Here is a 19,688-nt window from a genome sequence, read left to right on the forward strand (position 1 = left end):
GTTACTCCCATAAGGTTGGATGACCCAACAGTACACATACATATCTGGAGGATTTCTGGATAGCTAATTGTCTCCAGTCTCTGTGAGAATCCTGGTAAGGGTGGATTTTGTATTGATGCCAGTAGTAACAAACACAAAGTGGAGGTCATGAGGGAGGTCCATTTCCTGTGGACTGTCAAGAAAAGAGCCCAGATTGACAGGGAATCTTCCTACTTCAAATTACCCCATAAAGGAAATGTCTTTTTCACCCAGGAGTGGTGGTACATGCCTTAGATCTTAGCACATGGGAAGCAGAGGCAGATCTCTGTGAATTGGAGGTTTGAACAACATAGTAAGTTTTACAATCGTTAGAGATATGTAAGAGAGACCCTGTCTCAGAAAGAGGTAGTGACAGATGAGGAGAGAGAGAGAGACGGAGAGAGAGAGAGAGAGAGAGAGAGAGAGAGAGAGAGAGAGAGAGACTCCTTCTTGTCCAAAAGTTTAGAATTTTAATTTAACCAAATATTGCCATCACAGTACTTTCTTCAAAATTATTATCACCTCATCAATGGAAGGGTCTGTGATAAACCCTGCCTCAGCCATCTCACAACAGCAAAATACAAAAAGGCAAAAGCAACCCTTAGGGTGTGCCCAGAGCTTTAAAAAAGGAGATTATAAAAGATAACTTAATTATGCTAATATCAGCACAATCCACCTTAGGGTGGGGTCTTCAGATCTCTATATAAAAGCAAGAAGCATAAAACTCAGTTCAGAGGCCCTAGGAGGTAGTTACACTGTGAGCCATTCTTTAAGTCAAAGCTGTTGTCCAGAGAGATCAGAAGGCACAGACAGCATCTCTGAAGCAAAGGGCAGACTTTCCTGCAAGCTTCAATAAGACCAGGGATCTGGAGGTGAGTGGAAATCCTCAGTCCATGGATTTATACTTTCTCTGAGTTCAGGAATTCTCATATAGAAGTTCTTGTGATAGTTAATATGAAGAATGCTCTTATTTCCAGTTCATTATTGAGGTATAAAAATTTAATCTATCATGACATTAAAATTAAGATGAGTATGATTTCCTCACTTATTATATGATCCTTGTGAATCTAACTTTGGAATGTATGGAGATACCTTATAGTATTACTTTTAGCATGGTATCTATACTTAGTATTTACTATAGAAATCATATAATGCCACATATATGAGATATTCCACAGGAAAAAATTATACTACTGTCTTTCAAATATGTTTTTAACTATGCAGAGAATATTTTTATTAATGTGTTGATTTAGGACACATTTGTTTAGTGATATTATACTTTTAATGAGCTCCTTTTCTGGAGACTCAGTTTATGAATGACTTGTCTAGCATGTACTGGATTCTAGCTCTAGCACTAAGAAAGTAAATAAAATGATGATGGAAAAGAATTAGTTTTGCAGGACCTATTATGAGAGGTTGAGGCAATAGAATTTTGAGTATGAAGTAAGTTGATCGTTAACAATCCTGATTTTCACTCCATTCAAAGAGCTGAAGGTACATTTATTATTTAGGTCCACCTGATATAATCAACTTTTTGGAATGGATTTTTAATTTTTTTATGGAAAAATAAAATCATTCATATTACATCTCAATTGTTATCCCATCCCATGCATCTTCCCATTCCTCCCTCCCTCCTGTTTCACCCCATTTCCCTTCTCTATGACTGTGACTGAAGGGGACCTCCTCCCCTTGAATATGATGCTAGGTTATCAAGTTTAATCTTGGTAGTCTGTTATCCTTCCTCTGAGTGCTATCGGGCCTCCGCATCAAGGGGACATGGCCAAATAAGGGGCACCAGAGTTCATGTGAAAGTCAGTCCCCAGTCCCCACTTAACTGTGGAGAATATTCTGTCCCTTGGGTAGGTCTGGGTAGGGGTTTGATGATGACTGCACATATTGTCCTTGGTTGGTGCCATAGATCGAGCAGAAGCCCTGGGCCCAGATCTGCCCATCATAGTGTTCTTCTTGTAGGTTTCTAGGACCATCTGGATCCGTCTATTACCCTATCTCCTATATTTCTCCCACCTTAGGATGTCCTCATCACTATCTCATTTTCCTGGTAAGTGAAGATTTCATGAGACATACCCCTTGGCCTAGTGTCCAGATATAAGTGAGTATATACTATTTGAGTGTCTCTGCTTCTGAGTTAGCTCACTCTTTATGATCATTTCTAGTTCAATCCATTTGTCCACAAATTTTGGGAATTCCTTGTTTTTAATAGCTGAGTAGTATTCCATAGTGTAAATGTACTACAGTTTCTTTATCCATTCTTCTACTGAGGGTCACTTAGGCTGTTTCCATGTTCTGGCTATTATGAATAAGGCTGCTATGAACATGGTTGAGCATATGCCCCTATTGTATGCTGGAGCATCTTCTGTGTATATTACTGAAGCTGGTTGGGCAGAGGGGGTCTGATGGCCACTCTACCCCTTGTCTCCCTGAGACTTCCTTAGTCCTGGAGCTCTGATGTATCACTTGTCTATGGTTCCTGGTAGTGTTTTGGGACCCAGACTGCTTGCAGAGTCCAGGTTAGTGTCACGGGGTCCAAACCACACACACACACACACACACACACACACACACACACACACACTGAATACAGTTTGTTTCTCTCTGGACCTCAAAGGGTCTCAGAGCCTAATCCACACACTTAGTCCACTTAGCACTGAGTCCAACAAGGGTCTCAGGCCCAAACTGCACACTGAGTGTGCAGAGTTCATCTAGAGTCTCTGGGCCTAGACCACACACCAAGTCGAGACAGAGTCTCATGGCCAGGACGGCACGCCAAGCTCAGCTAGGTTCTCTGGGCCCAAATTGCCCCCCACATTCAGCCATGGAGTCTGAGCCCCAACTGTGTGTCAAGTCCAGCCAGAGTATCAGGGCTGGGGCTACATGCTGAGGTCAGATAGAGTCTAAGGGCCAGGACTGCGCATCAAGTCCAGTTTGGTTTGTGAGGCCCAAATCCTGCACTGAGTCTCCTCTCCTGCAACAATTCCCACTGGTCACCACACCAGTTGCCTCTAATGGAGGGTTCCCAGCTGCAAACCTCAGCTGCCATACCTGCTGCTCTGTTCTAAGAAATCTGTGCTCCTCCTGTGTGCAGGGGTAATCAGGTTTTCTATATTTTGTTCCTTTTGAACTGTGGAGTACTCCCCCTGTAGTGGGGTGGGGATCTTGGTGTTCCTGGTTAAGATTCCATGCAATTCCCTTCATTGTTTACTGGAGCTTTTAAGCATGGTTCACACTGCTTGCCTCCATTTTGGACCTCCTGGTGTTACAAGTTTCAAGTTTCTGTATTTTATTTGAATTTCTGTGGCAAAATATTATGTAACACAGCCTTTCACTCTCTCATTTAGCCAAATAAAGAACTTGACATCCTCATCTTTACTCCTAATTTTCAAGTGTAGCATTACAACCGTGTACCATTATATCCACCTTCAATGTTTTATAAGTATTACTTTCAATTAATTGTTTTTTAATTTAATGTCTATTTTTCCTGACATGATGGCATTGTTATTTGAAAACATAAGTTTTTTTAGATTAATTTATGTACTCTCCATGGTTTTTTATATACAGAAACAACAATATAGGTATTAATTACAAAAGTATATAAAATAGTCTATAAAAGAAGACAAGATACTAGAGTGACTTACTTCATAATGAATGATAGTTCAATGATTGTTGTCTGCATAAGGAAGATTCACAAAGCCCCATCATTGACTAATTCAAAGTGGGATACCTCAGCATTTCTAATCTAGCATTGAAAAAACTGATCTCCCTGGAAATTTGCTGTCAGTTTCTACTTGAAAGTATAAAAAACCTGGTGTCTGACAAGTGAAGTATGACAGCAACGATGAACAGACTATTCAAGTATAGATTCATAGTGAAACTGGATTTTAAATCGAGTTATACCTTTTGTGCAGTGATATCATTGCATGGAGTTAAATTTTTAGCAATTTGGTGACAAACTCTCCTAAATTAAAAACAAACAATGGGAAGATGACAGAGACAGTTTTCTACCAAAATAGTCACCCCAAACTCTCTATAATGTTGGAGCATCTTCTTCAGTGTTCCAGTCCAATATATTTGACACACATTTTTGTGAGGCAGGAACTGTTGAGGAAGTTCTTACTCAATTTGGCAGAGTTTGGGCATCAACTCTGTTTGCATCCAAGCTTGCGCGTTTTAGGGCAGAATTCTATTTGTAGTAGAATGAGGACATTTTGTTCAGTGGCTTATTTGCCACATTAAAAGCAATCTCCATAAGTAGATTCTTTGATGCTCATCATCCTCTTTGAGTTAGGCTGGTGTTTATAGGAGTTAACCTGCCTTATTGTCAGTGAATCTTTACAATAATAAAATCATTTTTAAATGTCATATTATGCCTGTCTCTAAGGTTTTTAAAGGCCTTATCTAAATATCCTACCTTATTTTTCTATAGAATCATATCTATCTGCCACACCTAAGATGTATATTAATGACAAAATGTGATGGAGATTGATTTACATTCAGAATTTTAGGTGCACAAAGATAGAAAAGATGTTTTCTTCAAGGCTGTCAAATATAAACAGTAAAAACACTAAGAATATAACATTTATATAATTCCTGATTGTGTCATGTTTCTTCTGGCTATAGGTAGTTTATTGTATATATGTGTAATAATATAAATGTATGTGTAAAAATTTTAAATGTTTAGTTAATAAAAAATAAAATAAAGTAAAACAGTGGAACATGAATGTGAATGCCGTACACGTGTACTTCACAAGAAGAGAAAATAATTGAGCCTATATATAAGAACTTACCACAGATATTATGTTGACATGAATGTTATCTTAAGCCTTCTGTATTGTAAAAGTAAGTGTAAGCAGGTAAAAAAACAAAATACCAAGAACAGTTTAAATTATTTCTACCTCTGAGAAAACATTTTGACATTACTCAGCCAAATGATTGAACGGTTTATTTATGTCTTAATACCTAGTGGTCAGCCCTGAAAATATATTTATAGAATCAAAGCTAAATATATTTAACAGATTTTATTTGTATATTTATTTGTATGTATATAACAAAAATATAGCTTTTCTTGTATATGTTCCGTAAAGGTGAGGCACAAGTGGGAAATTCCTCTTAGGTTCCGTAACGGCCACAGAACACGTACTGCATTGCACAAATTTTTTCATCCTGTCTAAATCATAGTAACTTATAAAAATATATACACACAAGCAACAATATAGAGACTCAATAGGTTGTTTTGTGTATATTTATGTATAAATACATGGAACAATAATCATTTTTAAAAGAAAACTTGGTTTGGTTTAATTAATTGTGGTTACAATAGGTGTGGACTTTAATGATTATTACTAGGTTTTAAGCTTCTATTATTTAGTTTATATTTTGTCTAAAGCCTGAATGTTTACACAAGGGATATTTACTGTGCCTCAAAGAGATGTTTTACTCTCTTTAAAAGCATTGTTGACTAAAAGCAAAATACCTTGGAATAGCTTTATGTATTTATCAGTCAGGTTTTTGTTTTGTTTTATTTTGGTTTGGTTTGTTTGTTTGTTTGAGTTTTTTTCTACCCATCCATATGTATCACATGACACCTTTGTGATTGTCCGAACCAAATAAAGCAAAATATTTAAGTGTAAATTTGGAAAATTACTTTGATTATACCAATCTAAATGCTAAGGTTATCATCAAATATTATTTAAGACCCATAGTAGAGACTTCCCAGGTTTGCTGTAACCAAAATATTTAAGGTTTCCAGCAATGTTTTTAAATCATGTTATAAACCATGATTTATAACATTGTTATTATTGTTGTTGTTGTTGTTGCTGTAAAAACACAATAAAGATATTACCATGATTATATTTGTAGATACCTGAATCATCATATACAAAGGGAATTATTTGGCTCTATTTTGTTTTGTTTTTCTCAATTATACTTTTTATTTTAAAAGTTACAAATATTTATATAAGGTATATGTCCTTCCATCACAACTCTCTTCAACTTCTCTTGAGTCCTTCCACCATTGCCATCCTAACTTCATATCTTTTTGTAATTGTCATTAATAACACACTAAATCTAGTTAATGCTTACCATTTTCACATGGGTAAGTGCTAATATGAAATATGGTATTTCTTGGATATGGCCTCTGAAGTTCACTCACAGAACAAACCATCTCTTGCCTCTTGGAGGGGAGAACATTATTTTTGCATCAGAAATATTTTGATTGTGGGGTGTGTGTGTGTGTGTGTGTGTGTGTGTGTGTGTGTGTCTGCGCATGCATGTGTGCACATGAACACACATGCATGTTATATTTAGATAGGAAGAAAAAGAGAGAGAAATACTGAAATTATCCTTCAAGTTAAGCAAAATTATTCAGACAGAGAAGATACAGAAATATTTTTAAGCAAGAGAAACTTTAGCTCCATCTAATTTGGGCACCAAAGTTTTAAAACTTCTAGGGAAGAGATTAGATCCCATATTATAAAATCATACACTTATTTAATGAGGGAGCTTTAGCAGATAAGTATGATCACGTAGTCACTCATTCCACTGCAGAAGGTACATAGAGAAGTGTTTGGCCCTATTTTCTTTGTTTTGTTGAATAAAACTTTTTATTTTTAAACTTTCATGTACTTACATAAGGTATATATCCAATAAAAACTACCTCTCTTTAAATTCTCTTTGAGTCCTCCAACAATTTTCCTTATAATTTCAGTTTTTAAAAAAATTCTTCTTTTGTTTTTTTTTTAATTATAATGTACTGAATCAAATTAATGGTCACCCACTTGGAAATGAATAATCTACCAGTTACTCTGAGGCCAAATGAGATTCCCCATCTCTCTGTCAGCAGCTGCCATATCCCCATATCTTCTCAACTGGGAACAAGGTTTCAGGAAGCATACATTCAACCATCCTGCCATTTTTTTTCCTAGCTTGATCTTGTGATGCTCTCGTGCCTGCTGGTAAACACAGCTGCTGTGACTTGATTACCTGTCTGGAAGTTGGCATTTGATATAAATCTTCTGGTCTATTGTGTCTTCCATTCTTTCTGACCCCTGTTTGGAAAATTCTCTGGGTCATAGGTTTTGGAAGACTGACATAGAATACACATCTATTGTTGAGCACTCAGAGAGTTTGCTTGTACTGGCCACTTCAGGAAACTATGGAATCTACATTAAACACTACCAACTTCAAAAGTATACATTTCTGAACAAAACTAAGACCAACAGGACTAGTCGCTTCTGATTTGGTCCTTTGTTGATGCAGGGTGACAGCCAGTGTATTCTATTAACTCCTAACAGCTGGTATGAAAGTAAAGAGGCTCAACTGACAATGGACTTGTAAGGCCACAATGTGCATGAAATTTACATTAAACTTAACAATGTTAAATTTCTGGTCTCAGGAACCACCACAGTTTCCTGGTAAGTAAAGACTTTCATGGAACATGCCCCTTGGGCTAGTGTCCAGATATAAGTGATATAAGTGATTCTGGGTTAGCTCACTCATTATGATCATTTCTAAGTTCAATCCATTTTTCTACAAACTTTGGAAATTCATTGTTTTTAATAGCTGAGTAGTATTCCATAGTGTATTTGACCACGTCCCCTGGATGAGGAGGCCTGGTGGAACTCAGAGGAAGAATAGCAGGCTAACAAGAAGAGACTTGATACCCTATGAGAATATACAGGGGAAGGAAGTCCCCCTCAGTCACAGTCATAGGGTGAGGAGTAAGGGGAAAATGGGAGGGAGGGAGGAATGGAAGGATACAAGGGATGGGATAACAATTGAGATGTAATATAAATAAATTAATAAAATATATGAAAAAAAGAAAAAAGAGATCCCCCACAGGTGGTCTCAAAACTTCACTATTTTCTCATGTCAGTTGTTATAGTTACCACCATAATACCACTATAAGATAATAAGAGGTTTTTATTATTACAGGAGAAAATATGTTTCTCTTTAACAGTCTGTAACTCAACACCATTTTTATTGAAATTGAGGAAAAAAATCCAAAAGAACAGCTCAGTTCAGTATCTCTACAGTTTCTAGGGAAAAAAGAATGGTTAAGAGAAAGATATGAGGCCATGCTGTTTTAGTCATAATTAAGTCTCTTGATACCTGCATTTCTGTGAGTTGCTCTTTGCAGAAGATAAGATTCTGGATGTCAAAGAAAACAGGCTTTTTATTAAGAAACATCCAAATAAGCGATGAAAATAAACTGAAAAGTTGTTCTTCTTAAAATTCAAACTTGAAGAACTCATATGTGTGGGAATAGTTAACATCAAAAATGAATAAGCAATTCTCTACTCACACATGGGTAAATCAGCCAATAATGATGATGATGATGATGATGATGATAATAATAATAATAAATTAATAATTAATAACAATTATTATTTCTACACTTACATAAAAATAAGCATCCCAGACAGAAGGACTTTGAAGAGAATCCTTAAAAATGTGATAGATACACTACAGCACAGCTCTTTACAGTTGATGGCTTCTGGTGGTGAGTGTGGCTGGTTATTGAAAGTTTGGCTATGCTCCATTGAGTATATGGGAAACACAAATTGGACTTGTATATTTTTTCTTTTGGGGGAAATGGATTCAGGCTGAGAGAGTGGACCTAGGAAGAGTGAAAAGCAAGTATGATTGGTGTGCATTGTATGAAATTTTCAAATAATCAATAAAAGTATTATGTTGGAAAAGTATAATTATATCAGTTTCTCCTTTGTTTTATTTACTAAGGAATATCTCACTTATCCTATTGACAATTATGTTTTGCTCCTGCAGAAAACTGTCTCAGTCATCTTCTCATTTGGGAAGCTGCTAAACTGCAGTCCCTGTATACTCAGGTGATTAATTTTATTCCTTTTCAAGTCTCCGATGGGGTTGAAGACTAGATAGTTTAGTTTTACAATTAAGCTTACTTGTTTAGGAATTAAGATGTTTTTAGGTTTAGATGTTTTAAGTAGACAATGATGAGATATGATAGTTTTTTATTTACATTCAGAACTTTAGACTCACCAAGATAGGAAATACAATTTCTCAAAGCTGCAAAATACAAATACAAAATACAAATAGCCAAAACACTACATATACATATAATTCCTGATTGTTTCACTGTGCTTCTTGCTGTAGGTAGTTTATTGTATATATGTCTAATGATAGAAATGCATATGTAAAAATATTTAATAAAAAGAATTTTATATTTACTTCTCCATCTGAGCTTTTAGCCTTTGGCTTGCTTTCTTTGTGTTTAGTTTTGTGAGTTCTGTCATATCAGAAGTTAATTCTCATTGCAGGGTAATGAGAGAGCCTTAATAATTATCTTACTATGAGGCATTTATTTCTAATTGTGTATATATAATTTAACATCTCAATATTCCATAAGTCTATTAGTACTGAAGGATATTTCTTTCAATACTTTTTCACATAAGGACACTCTTGCAAACTACTAGTTCCAGCTTTCTTTGTTACATAACCTCATGGCCGTGTCTGTCTTTATCTACAACTCAATCAAGAATGAAAGTATACAGGAGGAAAAATTCCAAATCGAAGTGACAAACTTCAACCAAGATAACACAGGAAATATATAACTTCATTCTAGCAAAATATAACCACACAAACACTCTGACACAACCAACATCAAAATCAAGGGACCTAACAGTCATTGGTCATTAACATCTCTCAGCATCAAGGGTCTCAATTCTCCAATAGAAAAAACACAGACTAAAAGAATGGATGCATAAACAAGATCTAAGATCATTCTGCATGCAAGAAACACATCTCAGCCACAATGATAGATGTTTTCTCATGGTAAAAGACTGGGAAAAGTATTCCAAGCAAATGGACATAAGAAGCAAGCCGGTATAGCCATTCTAATATCTAATAAAATAGGCTTTCAACCAAAATTAATCAAGAGATGAGCAAAGACACTTCATACTTATTAAAGGAAATTTTCAGAATTCATCATAATTCTGAACATCTATACTCCCAATACAAGGGCATCCACATTTGTAAAAGAAATATTAACAAAGCTTAAACCACACATTGTTTCCCCACATTAATCATGGGAGACTTCAACACCTCACTTTCACCAAAGGATAGGTCAATGAAACAGAAGCTAAACCAAGAATTCATGACATTAACTGATATTATGAATCAAATGGATCTAAAATATAACTACATAAATTTTCACCCAAACACAAAGATTATACCTTCTTCTAAGTACTGCATTGAACCATCTCCAAAATTGACCATACAGTATGTAAAAAAGCAAGCCTCAGCAGATACAAGATTAAAATAATACCTTGTATCCTGTCAGACCACCATGGGCTAAAGCTGGATGTCAACAACATCAGAAATAACAAAAACTTTGCACACACACACAGAAACTGAACAACTCTTTACTCAAGGACAACTGGGTCAGGAAAGAAATAAAGAAATATATTAAATTCTTCCTAAAGTTCAGTGAAAATGAAGGTAAAACATACCCAAAATTATGTGACACATTGAAATCAGTGCTAAGAGAAATGTTGGTAGCACTGAGTGCCTTAATAAAGAAATTGGAAACATCTCATACAGGCAACTTAATGACACATCTGGAAGCCCAAGGAAAAAAAGAAGCATAAACACTCAAGAGGAGTAGACAGATGGAAATAATTAAACTGAGGGCTGAAATCAATAAATTAGAAACAAAGAAAACAATTCAAAGAATCACCAAAACAAAGAACTGGTTCTTTAAGAAAATTAACAAGATAGACAAATCATTAGTCAGACTAACTAAAAAGTACAGAGACACTATCCAAACCAACAAAATCAGAAATGAAAAGGGAGACATAACAAGAGACACTGAAGAAATACAAGGAATCATTAGGTCTTACTTCAAAGGCCTATATGCCCCCAATTTTTGATAATCTAAAGGAAAGGGACAATTTTCTTGATAGATTTCACTTGACAAAGTTGAATCAAGATTAGATAAAGAAATTAAATAGTCCTATTTCTCTTACAGAAATAGAAGCAATCACCAAAAGTCTTCCAACAAAATAATGCACAGGGCCCAGTGGTTTCAGCAGAGAATTCTACCACACACTCAAAGAAGAGCTGATAATGATACTCTTCAAGCTACTCCACAAAATAGAAATGGGTGGAACATTATGAAACTCCTTCTATGAGGCCACAGTCATCATGATACCTAAATTTCACAAAAACTCAATAAAAAAGAGTTTTAGACCAATTTCTCTTATGAGCACTAATGTAACAATACTCAATAAAACAGTTGAAAACCGAATAAAAACACATAAAAGATATGATTCACTGTGATCAAGTAGGCTTCATTCCAGGCATGCAGGGATGGTTCAATATATGGAAATCCATCAGTGTAATCCACCATAAAAACAAACAGAAAGAAAAAACACATGATCATCTCCTTAGATTAAAAAAAATTACACAAAATCCAACACCCATTCATGTTTAAAGTCTAGAAGAGTTCAGGGATACAAACCACAACATAATAAAGACTATATACAACAAGCCTATAACCAATATCAAATTAAATGAGAGATACTTAAGGAAACTCCACTAAAATTAAGGACTAGACAAGGCTGCCCACTCTCTCCATATCTTTTCACTATAGCTCTTGAAGTTCTACGTGAGCAATAAGACAACAACATAGATCAGGGGGTTCCAAATGGGAAAGGAGGAACTCAAATTATCCCTATTTGCAGATGACATGATAGTGTACATAAGTGACCCCCAAATTTCACCAGAGGACTCCTACATCTGATAAACACCTTTAACCAAATGGCTGGATATAAAATTAACTCAAAGAAGCCAGTAGTTCTCCTGTATACAAATAACAATCATGCTGAGAAAGAAATTAGGAAAACTACACCCTTCGTGATAGCCACAAGTAATACAAAGTATCTATGTGTAACTCTAACTAAGCAAATGAAAGACTTGTATGAAAAAAACTTCAAGTCTCTGAAGAAGGAAATTGAAGATGACATCAGAAGATGGAAAGATCTCCCTTGTTCCTGATTCAGGAGAATTAACATAGTAAAAATGGCCTGCTTACAAAAAACAATTTACAGGCAATCCCTATAAAATTCATTCACATTTTTTAAAGACCTTGAAAGATCAGTTCTCAGTGTCATATGGCAAAACAATAAACCCAGAATAGCTAAAACAATCCTGTACAATAAATGATCCTCCAGAGGAATCTCCATCGCTGATATCAAACTGTACTATAGAGCAACAGTAATTTAAAAAGCATGGTACTGGCATAGTAATAATCTGGTTGATCAATGGAATCGAATCAAAGACCCAGAAGTAAATCCGCATACCTATAGATACTTATTTTTTTACAAAGAATCCAAATCTATACAATGGAAAAAGGATAGCATCTTCAACAAATGGTGCTGGTATAACTGGATGTCTACATGTAGAAAAAAATGTGAGTAGATTCATATTTATCACTATGCACAAAACTCACGTCCAAGTGGATTAAAGACCTTAAAGTAAAATCAGAGACACAAAATCTTTTAGAAGAAAACATGAGGAAGAGACTAGAACTCATTGTCACAGGAAACAATTTCCTGAACAGAACTCCAACAGCTCAGGCTCTGAGTTCAAAAAATAATAAATGGACCCTCATGAGGCTGCAAAGCATCTATAAGGCAGAAAACATTTCAACAGAACAAAGTGACAGCCTACAGACTGGGAAAAGATCTTCACCAACCCTACATCTGACAAAGGGCTAATATACAAAATATATAAAGAACTCAAAATATTAAACACCACTGTTTCTAATATATTTTGCATAATCAGATTAGAATAAATTATTGCAATTTAGTTGTGGATTTTTTATATGCATACAATAAGCTTGGATCAAATCTACACAAATTACTTCCCATTTAGTCTTCCCTCCATCACTCTACCACTTTCCCATTCCTAGGATATATATTCTTTGTTTCTTTAAAAAACCTAGTCTCCATAATGGCCTCTTGTATGTGCATGAATGTAGGGTAATATAATGAAACATTGCTACCAACTGCAATCACATCTTAAAGAGAAAAAGTTGGACATGCATATGGAGTACAGGGATGTAGTTTTGAAATTATTCCAGAGCTAAGCCTTAGTTTAACAAAGAGAAGGGTTGACATGCTATGTCTCTGGCATCATAATTTATTTTACATCTACTACATTTTTATCTGAATATTGAAGGCCTGCTTTGACATCATGGTAAACTGAGATAGGACATAGCATCAGTGACTGGCGACCAGTATTGACTGTAGCTGTTGAATGGATGCTGGTATTGATTGTAGGCAAGTACCAATTGTAGCCAGTGGAGAAAAAGAAAAAGGAGAAAAAACATACACACATACACACTTCATGGATGAAGCAAAACTGTCCTCAATGTTCAAGCTCAAACAACTTCACACACATACATATATATGTATGTATGTATATGTATGTGTATGTGTGAATTCAGTGTGTATTTTCACAAGAGCTAGCATACATTTGTAACTAAGCAATTTGTTATAGATTAATAAAGTGTAAGCAAATAAGCTAATTCTCTGAACCAATTTTTCTAATTAGCAGGCTGAAATTTTGGGTTACAAAGAAAAAATCATATATCTTATTATTTATCTTAAAAAGTGGTCTTATAAAAATCTGAAAATAATCACAAATCTAAAATTTTATACAAAATAAGTAATTTCTATTATAAATCCTCAAGATACACATCTACTCATGAACAAGTTTTTAAAATCATATTGAGAACTGAGGGGAAAAATAGGTACAGAAAATTATTTATCACTTTAATCACCAGCTTTGCTTTAGTGAGAGAGTCATGCTAGCCAGTGCCAGTCAACCTACTATTTTTTCCTGTCTCCTACCTCAAAAAATTCATAGATCAACTATTAAGAGTGTTCGTTGATGAACTTCAAATTTTCCTTAAGATATTCTACATAAGGGTAAATAATAAAAAAATTTTTAACCTAATTTTTCTAACACATAGTTTTAAAAATCCTTTCTAAGGGTGGCATCATTGCTAACAATATGCATCAAGTTCTTTCCAAGGGAGGTGGTTGAATCATTAAACTGCTCCAGCAGCAATGCCTGAAAAATATAAAGAACTATTACTCTAAGTGTTAATGATACTGCCCAGGCAAGTGTTGGAAGCCCTTTTTCGGTTTTCATAAAACTCATTTATTATTAAGAATGTGAAGACCATGGACATTAAGCACAGCGACTCTGTAACAGCAACAAGACCTTGGGCACTGCCTTTCTGAAGCACACTGATCATGGTTGTTCTAATGAGTGGGCTACATTCTATGATTTCTAAACCTGCTTTCTTCCTGCTGAATGGCTCTGAACACCTGAACTCATGGCAGTTATAAAAAAAAGTTTTAGAGAGAAGAAATTTAATGGAGAATAAAATAATAATTAACTTTATCCTTTAATATATCTTCTTTCTTTCCTATACTTTGGTTAAAAAAGAAACCAAGTCTTCTACTGTAATTTACTAGTATAAAGATTTATTTATATTTTGGGCATGAGGGCATGTTCACTGTTCATTTAAAAGCATAATGCATCTAAAGTAACTGATATATTTGATGAAGTAAATTTTATTGATGATGACACATTAAAATGGATATTCTTACTATGACATATTATCACTACACATCTACAAAGTTGAACAAAATAGGAGAAATAACTTGCAATTCTCTGGTCACCAATAATACTATTACACAAATACAGTTTTGTTTCAGTGGTATCCATACCATGTACAGGTTTTCCACTGTTATTAATTTTGAGAAATCAACAGGAAAAATAATCACCATGAAAACTGAAATTTTAGGATGAATTTCTGTGTATTGTGCATAAAGGAACTGCTATAAGAACTAAAGTAATAGATGGAGATTAATCCAGAAAATACATGTAAGCAAGTGTTATCATGAGTTGAAGTACACAAAGTCATCAAACATTGCAATAACTTTAGTGACTACAGGAAAGTGAAGATTTTTTTACTCATTAAATTTATTATTAATTTTTAATTTGAATTTCTCTAAAATGCCACATGGATGCCACAGGATATATCACACAAGATAAAAGAGTCTACCAGCAAGTTTACTTAAGGCTTCCTTCATTTCTCTATTTCTTATACTATAAATAAAGGGGTTGAGCAATGGAGGAACCACACTATACATCACAGAAGCCATTACTGTGTTCCCGAGAGAATCTGTTACAGCAGAACTGATGTACACCCCCAAACCTGTCCCATAGAACAAGGAAACAACAGACAGATGTGATGCACAAGTAGAAAAGGCTTTGTGCTTTCCTCCTGAAGATGGCATTCTCAAGACTGAGGACACAATGTAAATATATGAACAAGCAATTCCACAGATAAGACCACCGGCAAAGACAAAAGCTGCAGCAAATATCAATAAATTATTAAGAAAAGTATCAGAACAAGCAAGCTTGATAACCTGAGCCAGCTCACAGAAAAAGTGTGGGATTTCTAGGTCTGTGCAGAAGGAAAGCCTCAAAACCATCAGACTGTGCAGCAGGGCATCCATAATGCTAAGGAAAAGTGAGAGTAGAACCATCAGGGCACAGCAAAGAGGGTTCATGATGACCGTGTACCTCAGGGGTTTGCAAATGGCCACATAGCGGTCATAGGCCATCACAGCCAGTAGAAAATTCTCCATGCCACCAAAGATTGAAAGAAAGCAGATTTGAGAGAGACATTCTATGTAACTTATGCTGCCATCCTCTGCTTGAATGTTCACCAGCATTTTGGGGATTGTAACTGTGCTGTAACAGATGTCATTAATGGATAGAATAGAGAGGAAGAAGTACATAGGTGTATGTAGTTGGGAGCCAGAACCAATTGTTATGAAGATAAGCAAGTTTCCCAGAACTGTTGTGAGATACATGGAGAGGAACATGGTAAAGATGAGAGGCAGCAGTTTGTGATTGTCTGTCAGTCCAAGCAGGTGGAATTCTGAAACTGCTGTTTGGTTTTTTTGTTCCATATTTTGTGCTCTTTGAAAAGGATAAAGTGAAAAGGACATTGAATTCCTGAGCACCTGTGGCAGAATCATTTCAGTATTTGTTAAAATATCATCAGAGAACAACAATGGCCTTCTCTACCATTCTGTCCAGTGAGGTGTAAGGATCACTCTCCAGAATGTTTCAGCTGGTGAAAGACATGGCCAGTTTTCCTACACACATAACCCCTGGACCAGTTCTCCCATATCCAATAAATGGTGAGGTATAAGGGAGCGGAGAAAGGTGTCTCTTTTTCATATGCCTAGTGGACAAGATTGCCTTAGTTTTTAGCTCACCTGATTATTGGAAACTGAATATCTGCCCTCAGGAACTGATGTCATAAAAGTTCCAAGGGTTTCTCGTTCTCAAAGTATATGTACTTTGCTTTAAATTTATATCACACACTAAATTATAGAGCTCATATCTCATGGGTAACAAATAGCAAATGTCCTCATTAGGCTCTTTATCTACTCCACCATTGTTAATCCCTACAGTGCCTACTGTGCTAAGCAAGAAACATTTCAAATGGCTTGTTCTCTGACTCTGGAGATAGAATGGGTGACATATCACTCTTTCTGCTTATTGCATCATCTTATTATGTGGCATAGAAAACAAATACGAAATTTTCTCCTCTGCCACATTGTCCTGCAACCATAATATTGTACGCTAGCACATGGGTACAGTATTATAAATCATAGACTGAAATCTCTCAAAATGTAAAAAACTAAAATTTGTATTGTTTTTGTGCTTTTTGAGATATCTTCTGTGCTAAGATAAATTATTTTTTCATACACAGAATATCTTTTCACATGTTTATCACCAATTTACATATTGACTTCCTAATTAGACAGATAAATTAGAAAATAGATCATTGATAGGTAAGTGTTTGCAATATGTTGATGGTTTGTCAATGTGTTAGCTCATGTTTCAAAGTTGATATGGGGAAAGAATATTTTAATATATTGATTTATTTTTATCACAAGATAATATTTTTATTGATTCATTGCAATTTCACATTATACTACCCTATCACACTCAATTTCCATTTGTTCCATGTCTTTACCTCAAACCTTATGCCCTCTTAACAAGATATGGAAGAAAGTATAATTACCGATTTCTATAATTTTGCTGGTACATGGCCAAATTCCCAGTGGCCTGCTCCTTAAATAAAACTGAGTCATTTCCCGCTGGCATCCCTCTCAGAAGCCATCAAATGTAGAGAACTACACTTCAGAATCTAAATCACACTTTTCAAGATTTTCTTCAATGGCTTCCTGTTTAGGCACTTACATTGGTGAGAGGAGGGAGTGGGAGTTGGGGAAAAGGTTGTCACAGACACCTCACATATCCTTTTTTTTCTCTACCATACATCTGTGGTTATTGATATCATTGTTAGAGTAGCTTCTTAGAACTTTTCAGACAGTAGGAACACAAATTATTTGTTTTCTCATGGTTTGTCAACAGCTCAGACCACAGCATGGCGCCCAGCTGCAGTAGGGTCACAGAACAAAACAGGGTCCCAGAGATGGCTTGGACCACAGACATCACCATGGCCTCAGCTGTCAGTATAGGCCACTGAGATCAATATGGCTCCTAGAATCCACAAAGACCATGGACATTTACCTGACTCTTGATATGCTAAAATCACTATAGATAGTAACACAAATTCCAGCTGTAGCAGAATCTTGGACCAGGTCATAGCTGTCACAAGCAGAACAGACCCAGAAGTCGTCATGACACCAGGTGACAGGCACAGGACTCTTGTATCTATATCACGCCTGGTGGCAGGGTGGCCCACAGACATGAGCATGTCATCTGGCTTCAGTGCAGGCAACAAACACCTGTCTAGCCTTTGGTAGTAACATGTGCCATGGACATTAGCAATGACTCCCCAAACTGCAGTAGTACCTTGGACCCAGATACTGCCCTTGATTGTATAAGACACCACCATGGCAGCAGGTGGCAACACAGGTCACTAATGTCAACATGGCTCCCAGTTTCAGCAATGAATCATGGGTATCAATATGGTTTCAAGCTGCAACACAGACCACAAATATCTACCCGGCCTCCAGTGCTGACATCATCATATATCCCAGCTGCATTATAACCATGGACATTACCATGGCCTCAGGGGGGCAGCACTGTCTCTTCCGACATCAAATGCTCCTTGGTGGCACCACTAACATACATCAACATGTGTGTTCAGGCCACAGCATAGAGCATGGATATCCAAATGGTGTTATGTGGTTACACGGGTCTCAAATATTAACCCTGGGCTCAAGCTGCATCAGTATGTCTGACCCACACAGGACCCTTGGCCACATATTGTACCACAGCGTTCCTACAAGAAGTTCCAACCCAGGAACTGAACAATTCCTCATCTCAGGTCTCACTCATTTCCCAGAGTCAGGGCAACCAGGTGGCTGGGCGGTGTGTTCTGGCATAAGTCTGCCTCTGCATAATCTCCATACTGCTGGACACCTTCTGGATGACCCCACTGGGCAACAACACATTCTAACATGAACCTGAGTCCTCTTTTACACATGTTACCCTTCATATCTCCAATTCCATTTCTCTTTACAATGCATACACTATTCTGCTCAGAAATCTTTTCCACCTCTCCATCGTACATTGTTATTTGTAGTGGTGCTTGGTTGGTCTGGAAGTCTTCATTTCACCAAATCCCCTGTACCCACCTAAGTTTTGTTTTAAAGACTAAGTAGTTCGACTCTTGAATGTACTCAAGATATTAAACCCCATTCACACACACACACACACAAAAAAAAAATTGTGAATAGAGTTTCTAACTATGTGCTTATTTGATTTGATATTTGATTTTATTTATATACAAAACTGGTTAATAAGTATGAAATCGGCTTGTGAATTTAGGTGAGACGTTGTCTGTGCATTTAGCAAAGTAATATTAAACTAATAATCAGAGAGGCTCCTTCCAGAAGCTGATGGGAGCAGATACAGAGACTAACAGCCAAAATTAGGCAGAGAGGGCACTCTAATTAGAGCTTTCCTCTGGTACCTCCTTTGTGAGCTTTGGAAGTCCCAAGGACTAGGCAGAGGAATATTTGTAGAAGCCAGAAGGGTCAAGGATTACACAGCAACGTGTTCCAAAGAATCATCTAAGCAGAGCTAATAGGGGATCATAGAGACTGAAATGACAGTCAGGGAATCTGCATGTGTCTTCAGTCGGTCCTTGGCATATGTATTATCGTTGTTAGCTAGCTCTTTCTGTGGAAATCATAACAGTAGGAATGAGGAATGGGGGAGTGTCTCTGACTCTTTCACATGCTCTTAGACTCATTTCCTCTTACTGGGTTGCCTTGTCCAGCCCTGATATGAAGGTCTGTTTCCAGAGATGTTATATCTTGTTATGCCACTTTTCTGGGATATGCCTGGAAAGCCTGTCCCTTTCTGAGGGTAAACAGAGGATGAGTGTATCTGTGGAGGAGGGAAGGTAGCAGTGGTGGCAGGAGAGGGGGGGAAGACTGGGAGAAGTGGATGTAAGGGAAACCGCAATAAGGATATATTGTATGAAAGAATTTGTTAAAAAGTTAAATAAAATACTCTCATAAAAATATTATTCCAGGTAA

The 19,688-nt window shown here is 36.3% G+C and overlaps 1 protein-coding gene across 1 annotated transcript in view; it reads right to left on the bottom strand.

Annotated features, from left to right (window-relative positions):
* LOC311598398 (uncharacterized protein) overlaps positions 1–16,067 on the bottom strand; it is a gene marked incomplete at both ends in the record, with an annotated part of 31,297 nt that extends 15,230 nt beyond the window's left edge. The window contains one exon of the mRNA XM_084783454.1: positions 15,135–16,067. Within this exon, the coding sequence (XP_084639580.1) occupies positions 15,135–16,067 (933 nt within the window). The remainder of the gene's footprint in view (positions 1–15,134) is intronic.
* Between the last annotated feature and the right edge of the window lie 3,621 nt (positions 16,068–19,688).

Source organism: Acomys minous, assembly GCF_964271855.1.
Source record: "Acomys minous genome assembly, chromosome: 5".
Classification (NCBI taxonomy): Eukaryota; Metazoa; Chordata; class Mammalia; order Rodentia; family Muridae; genus Acomys; species Acomys minous.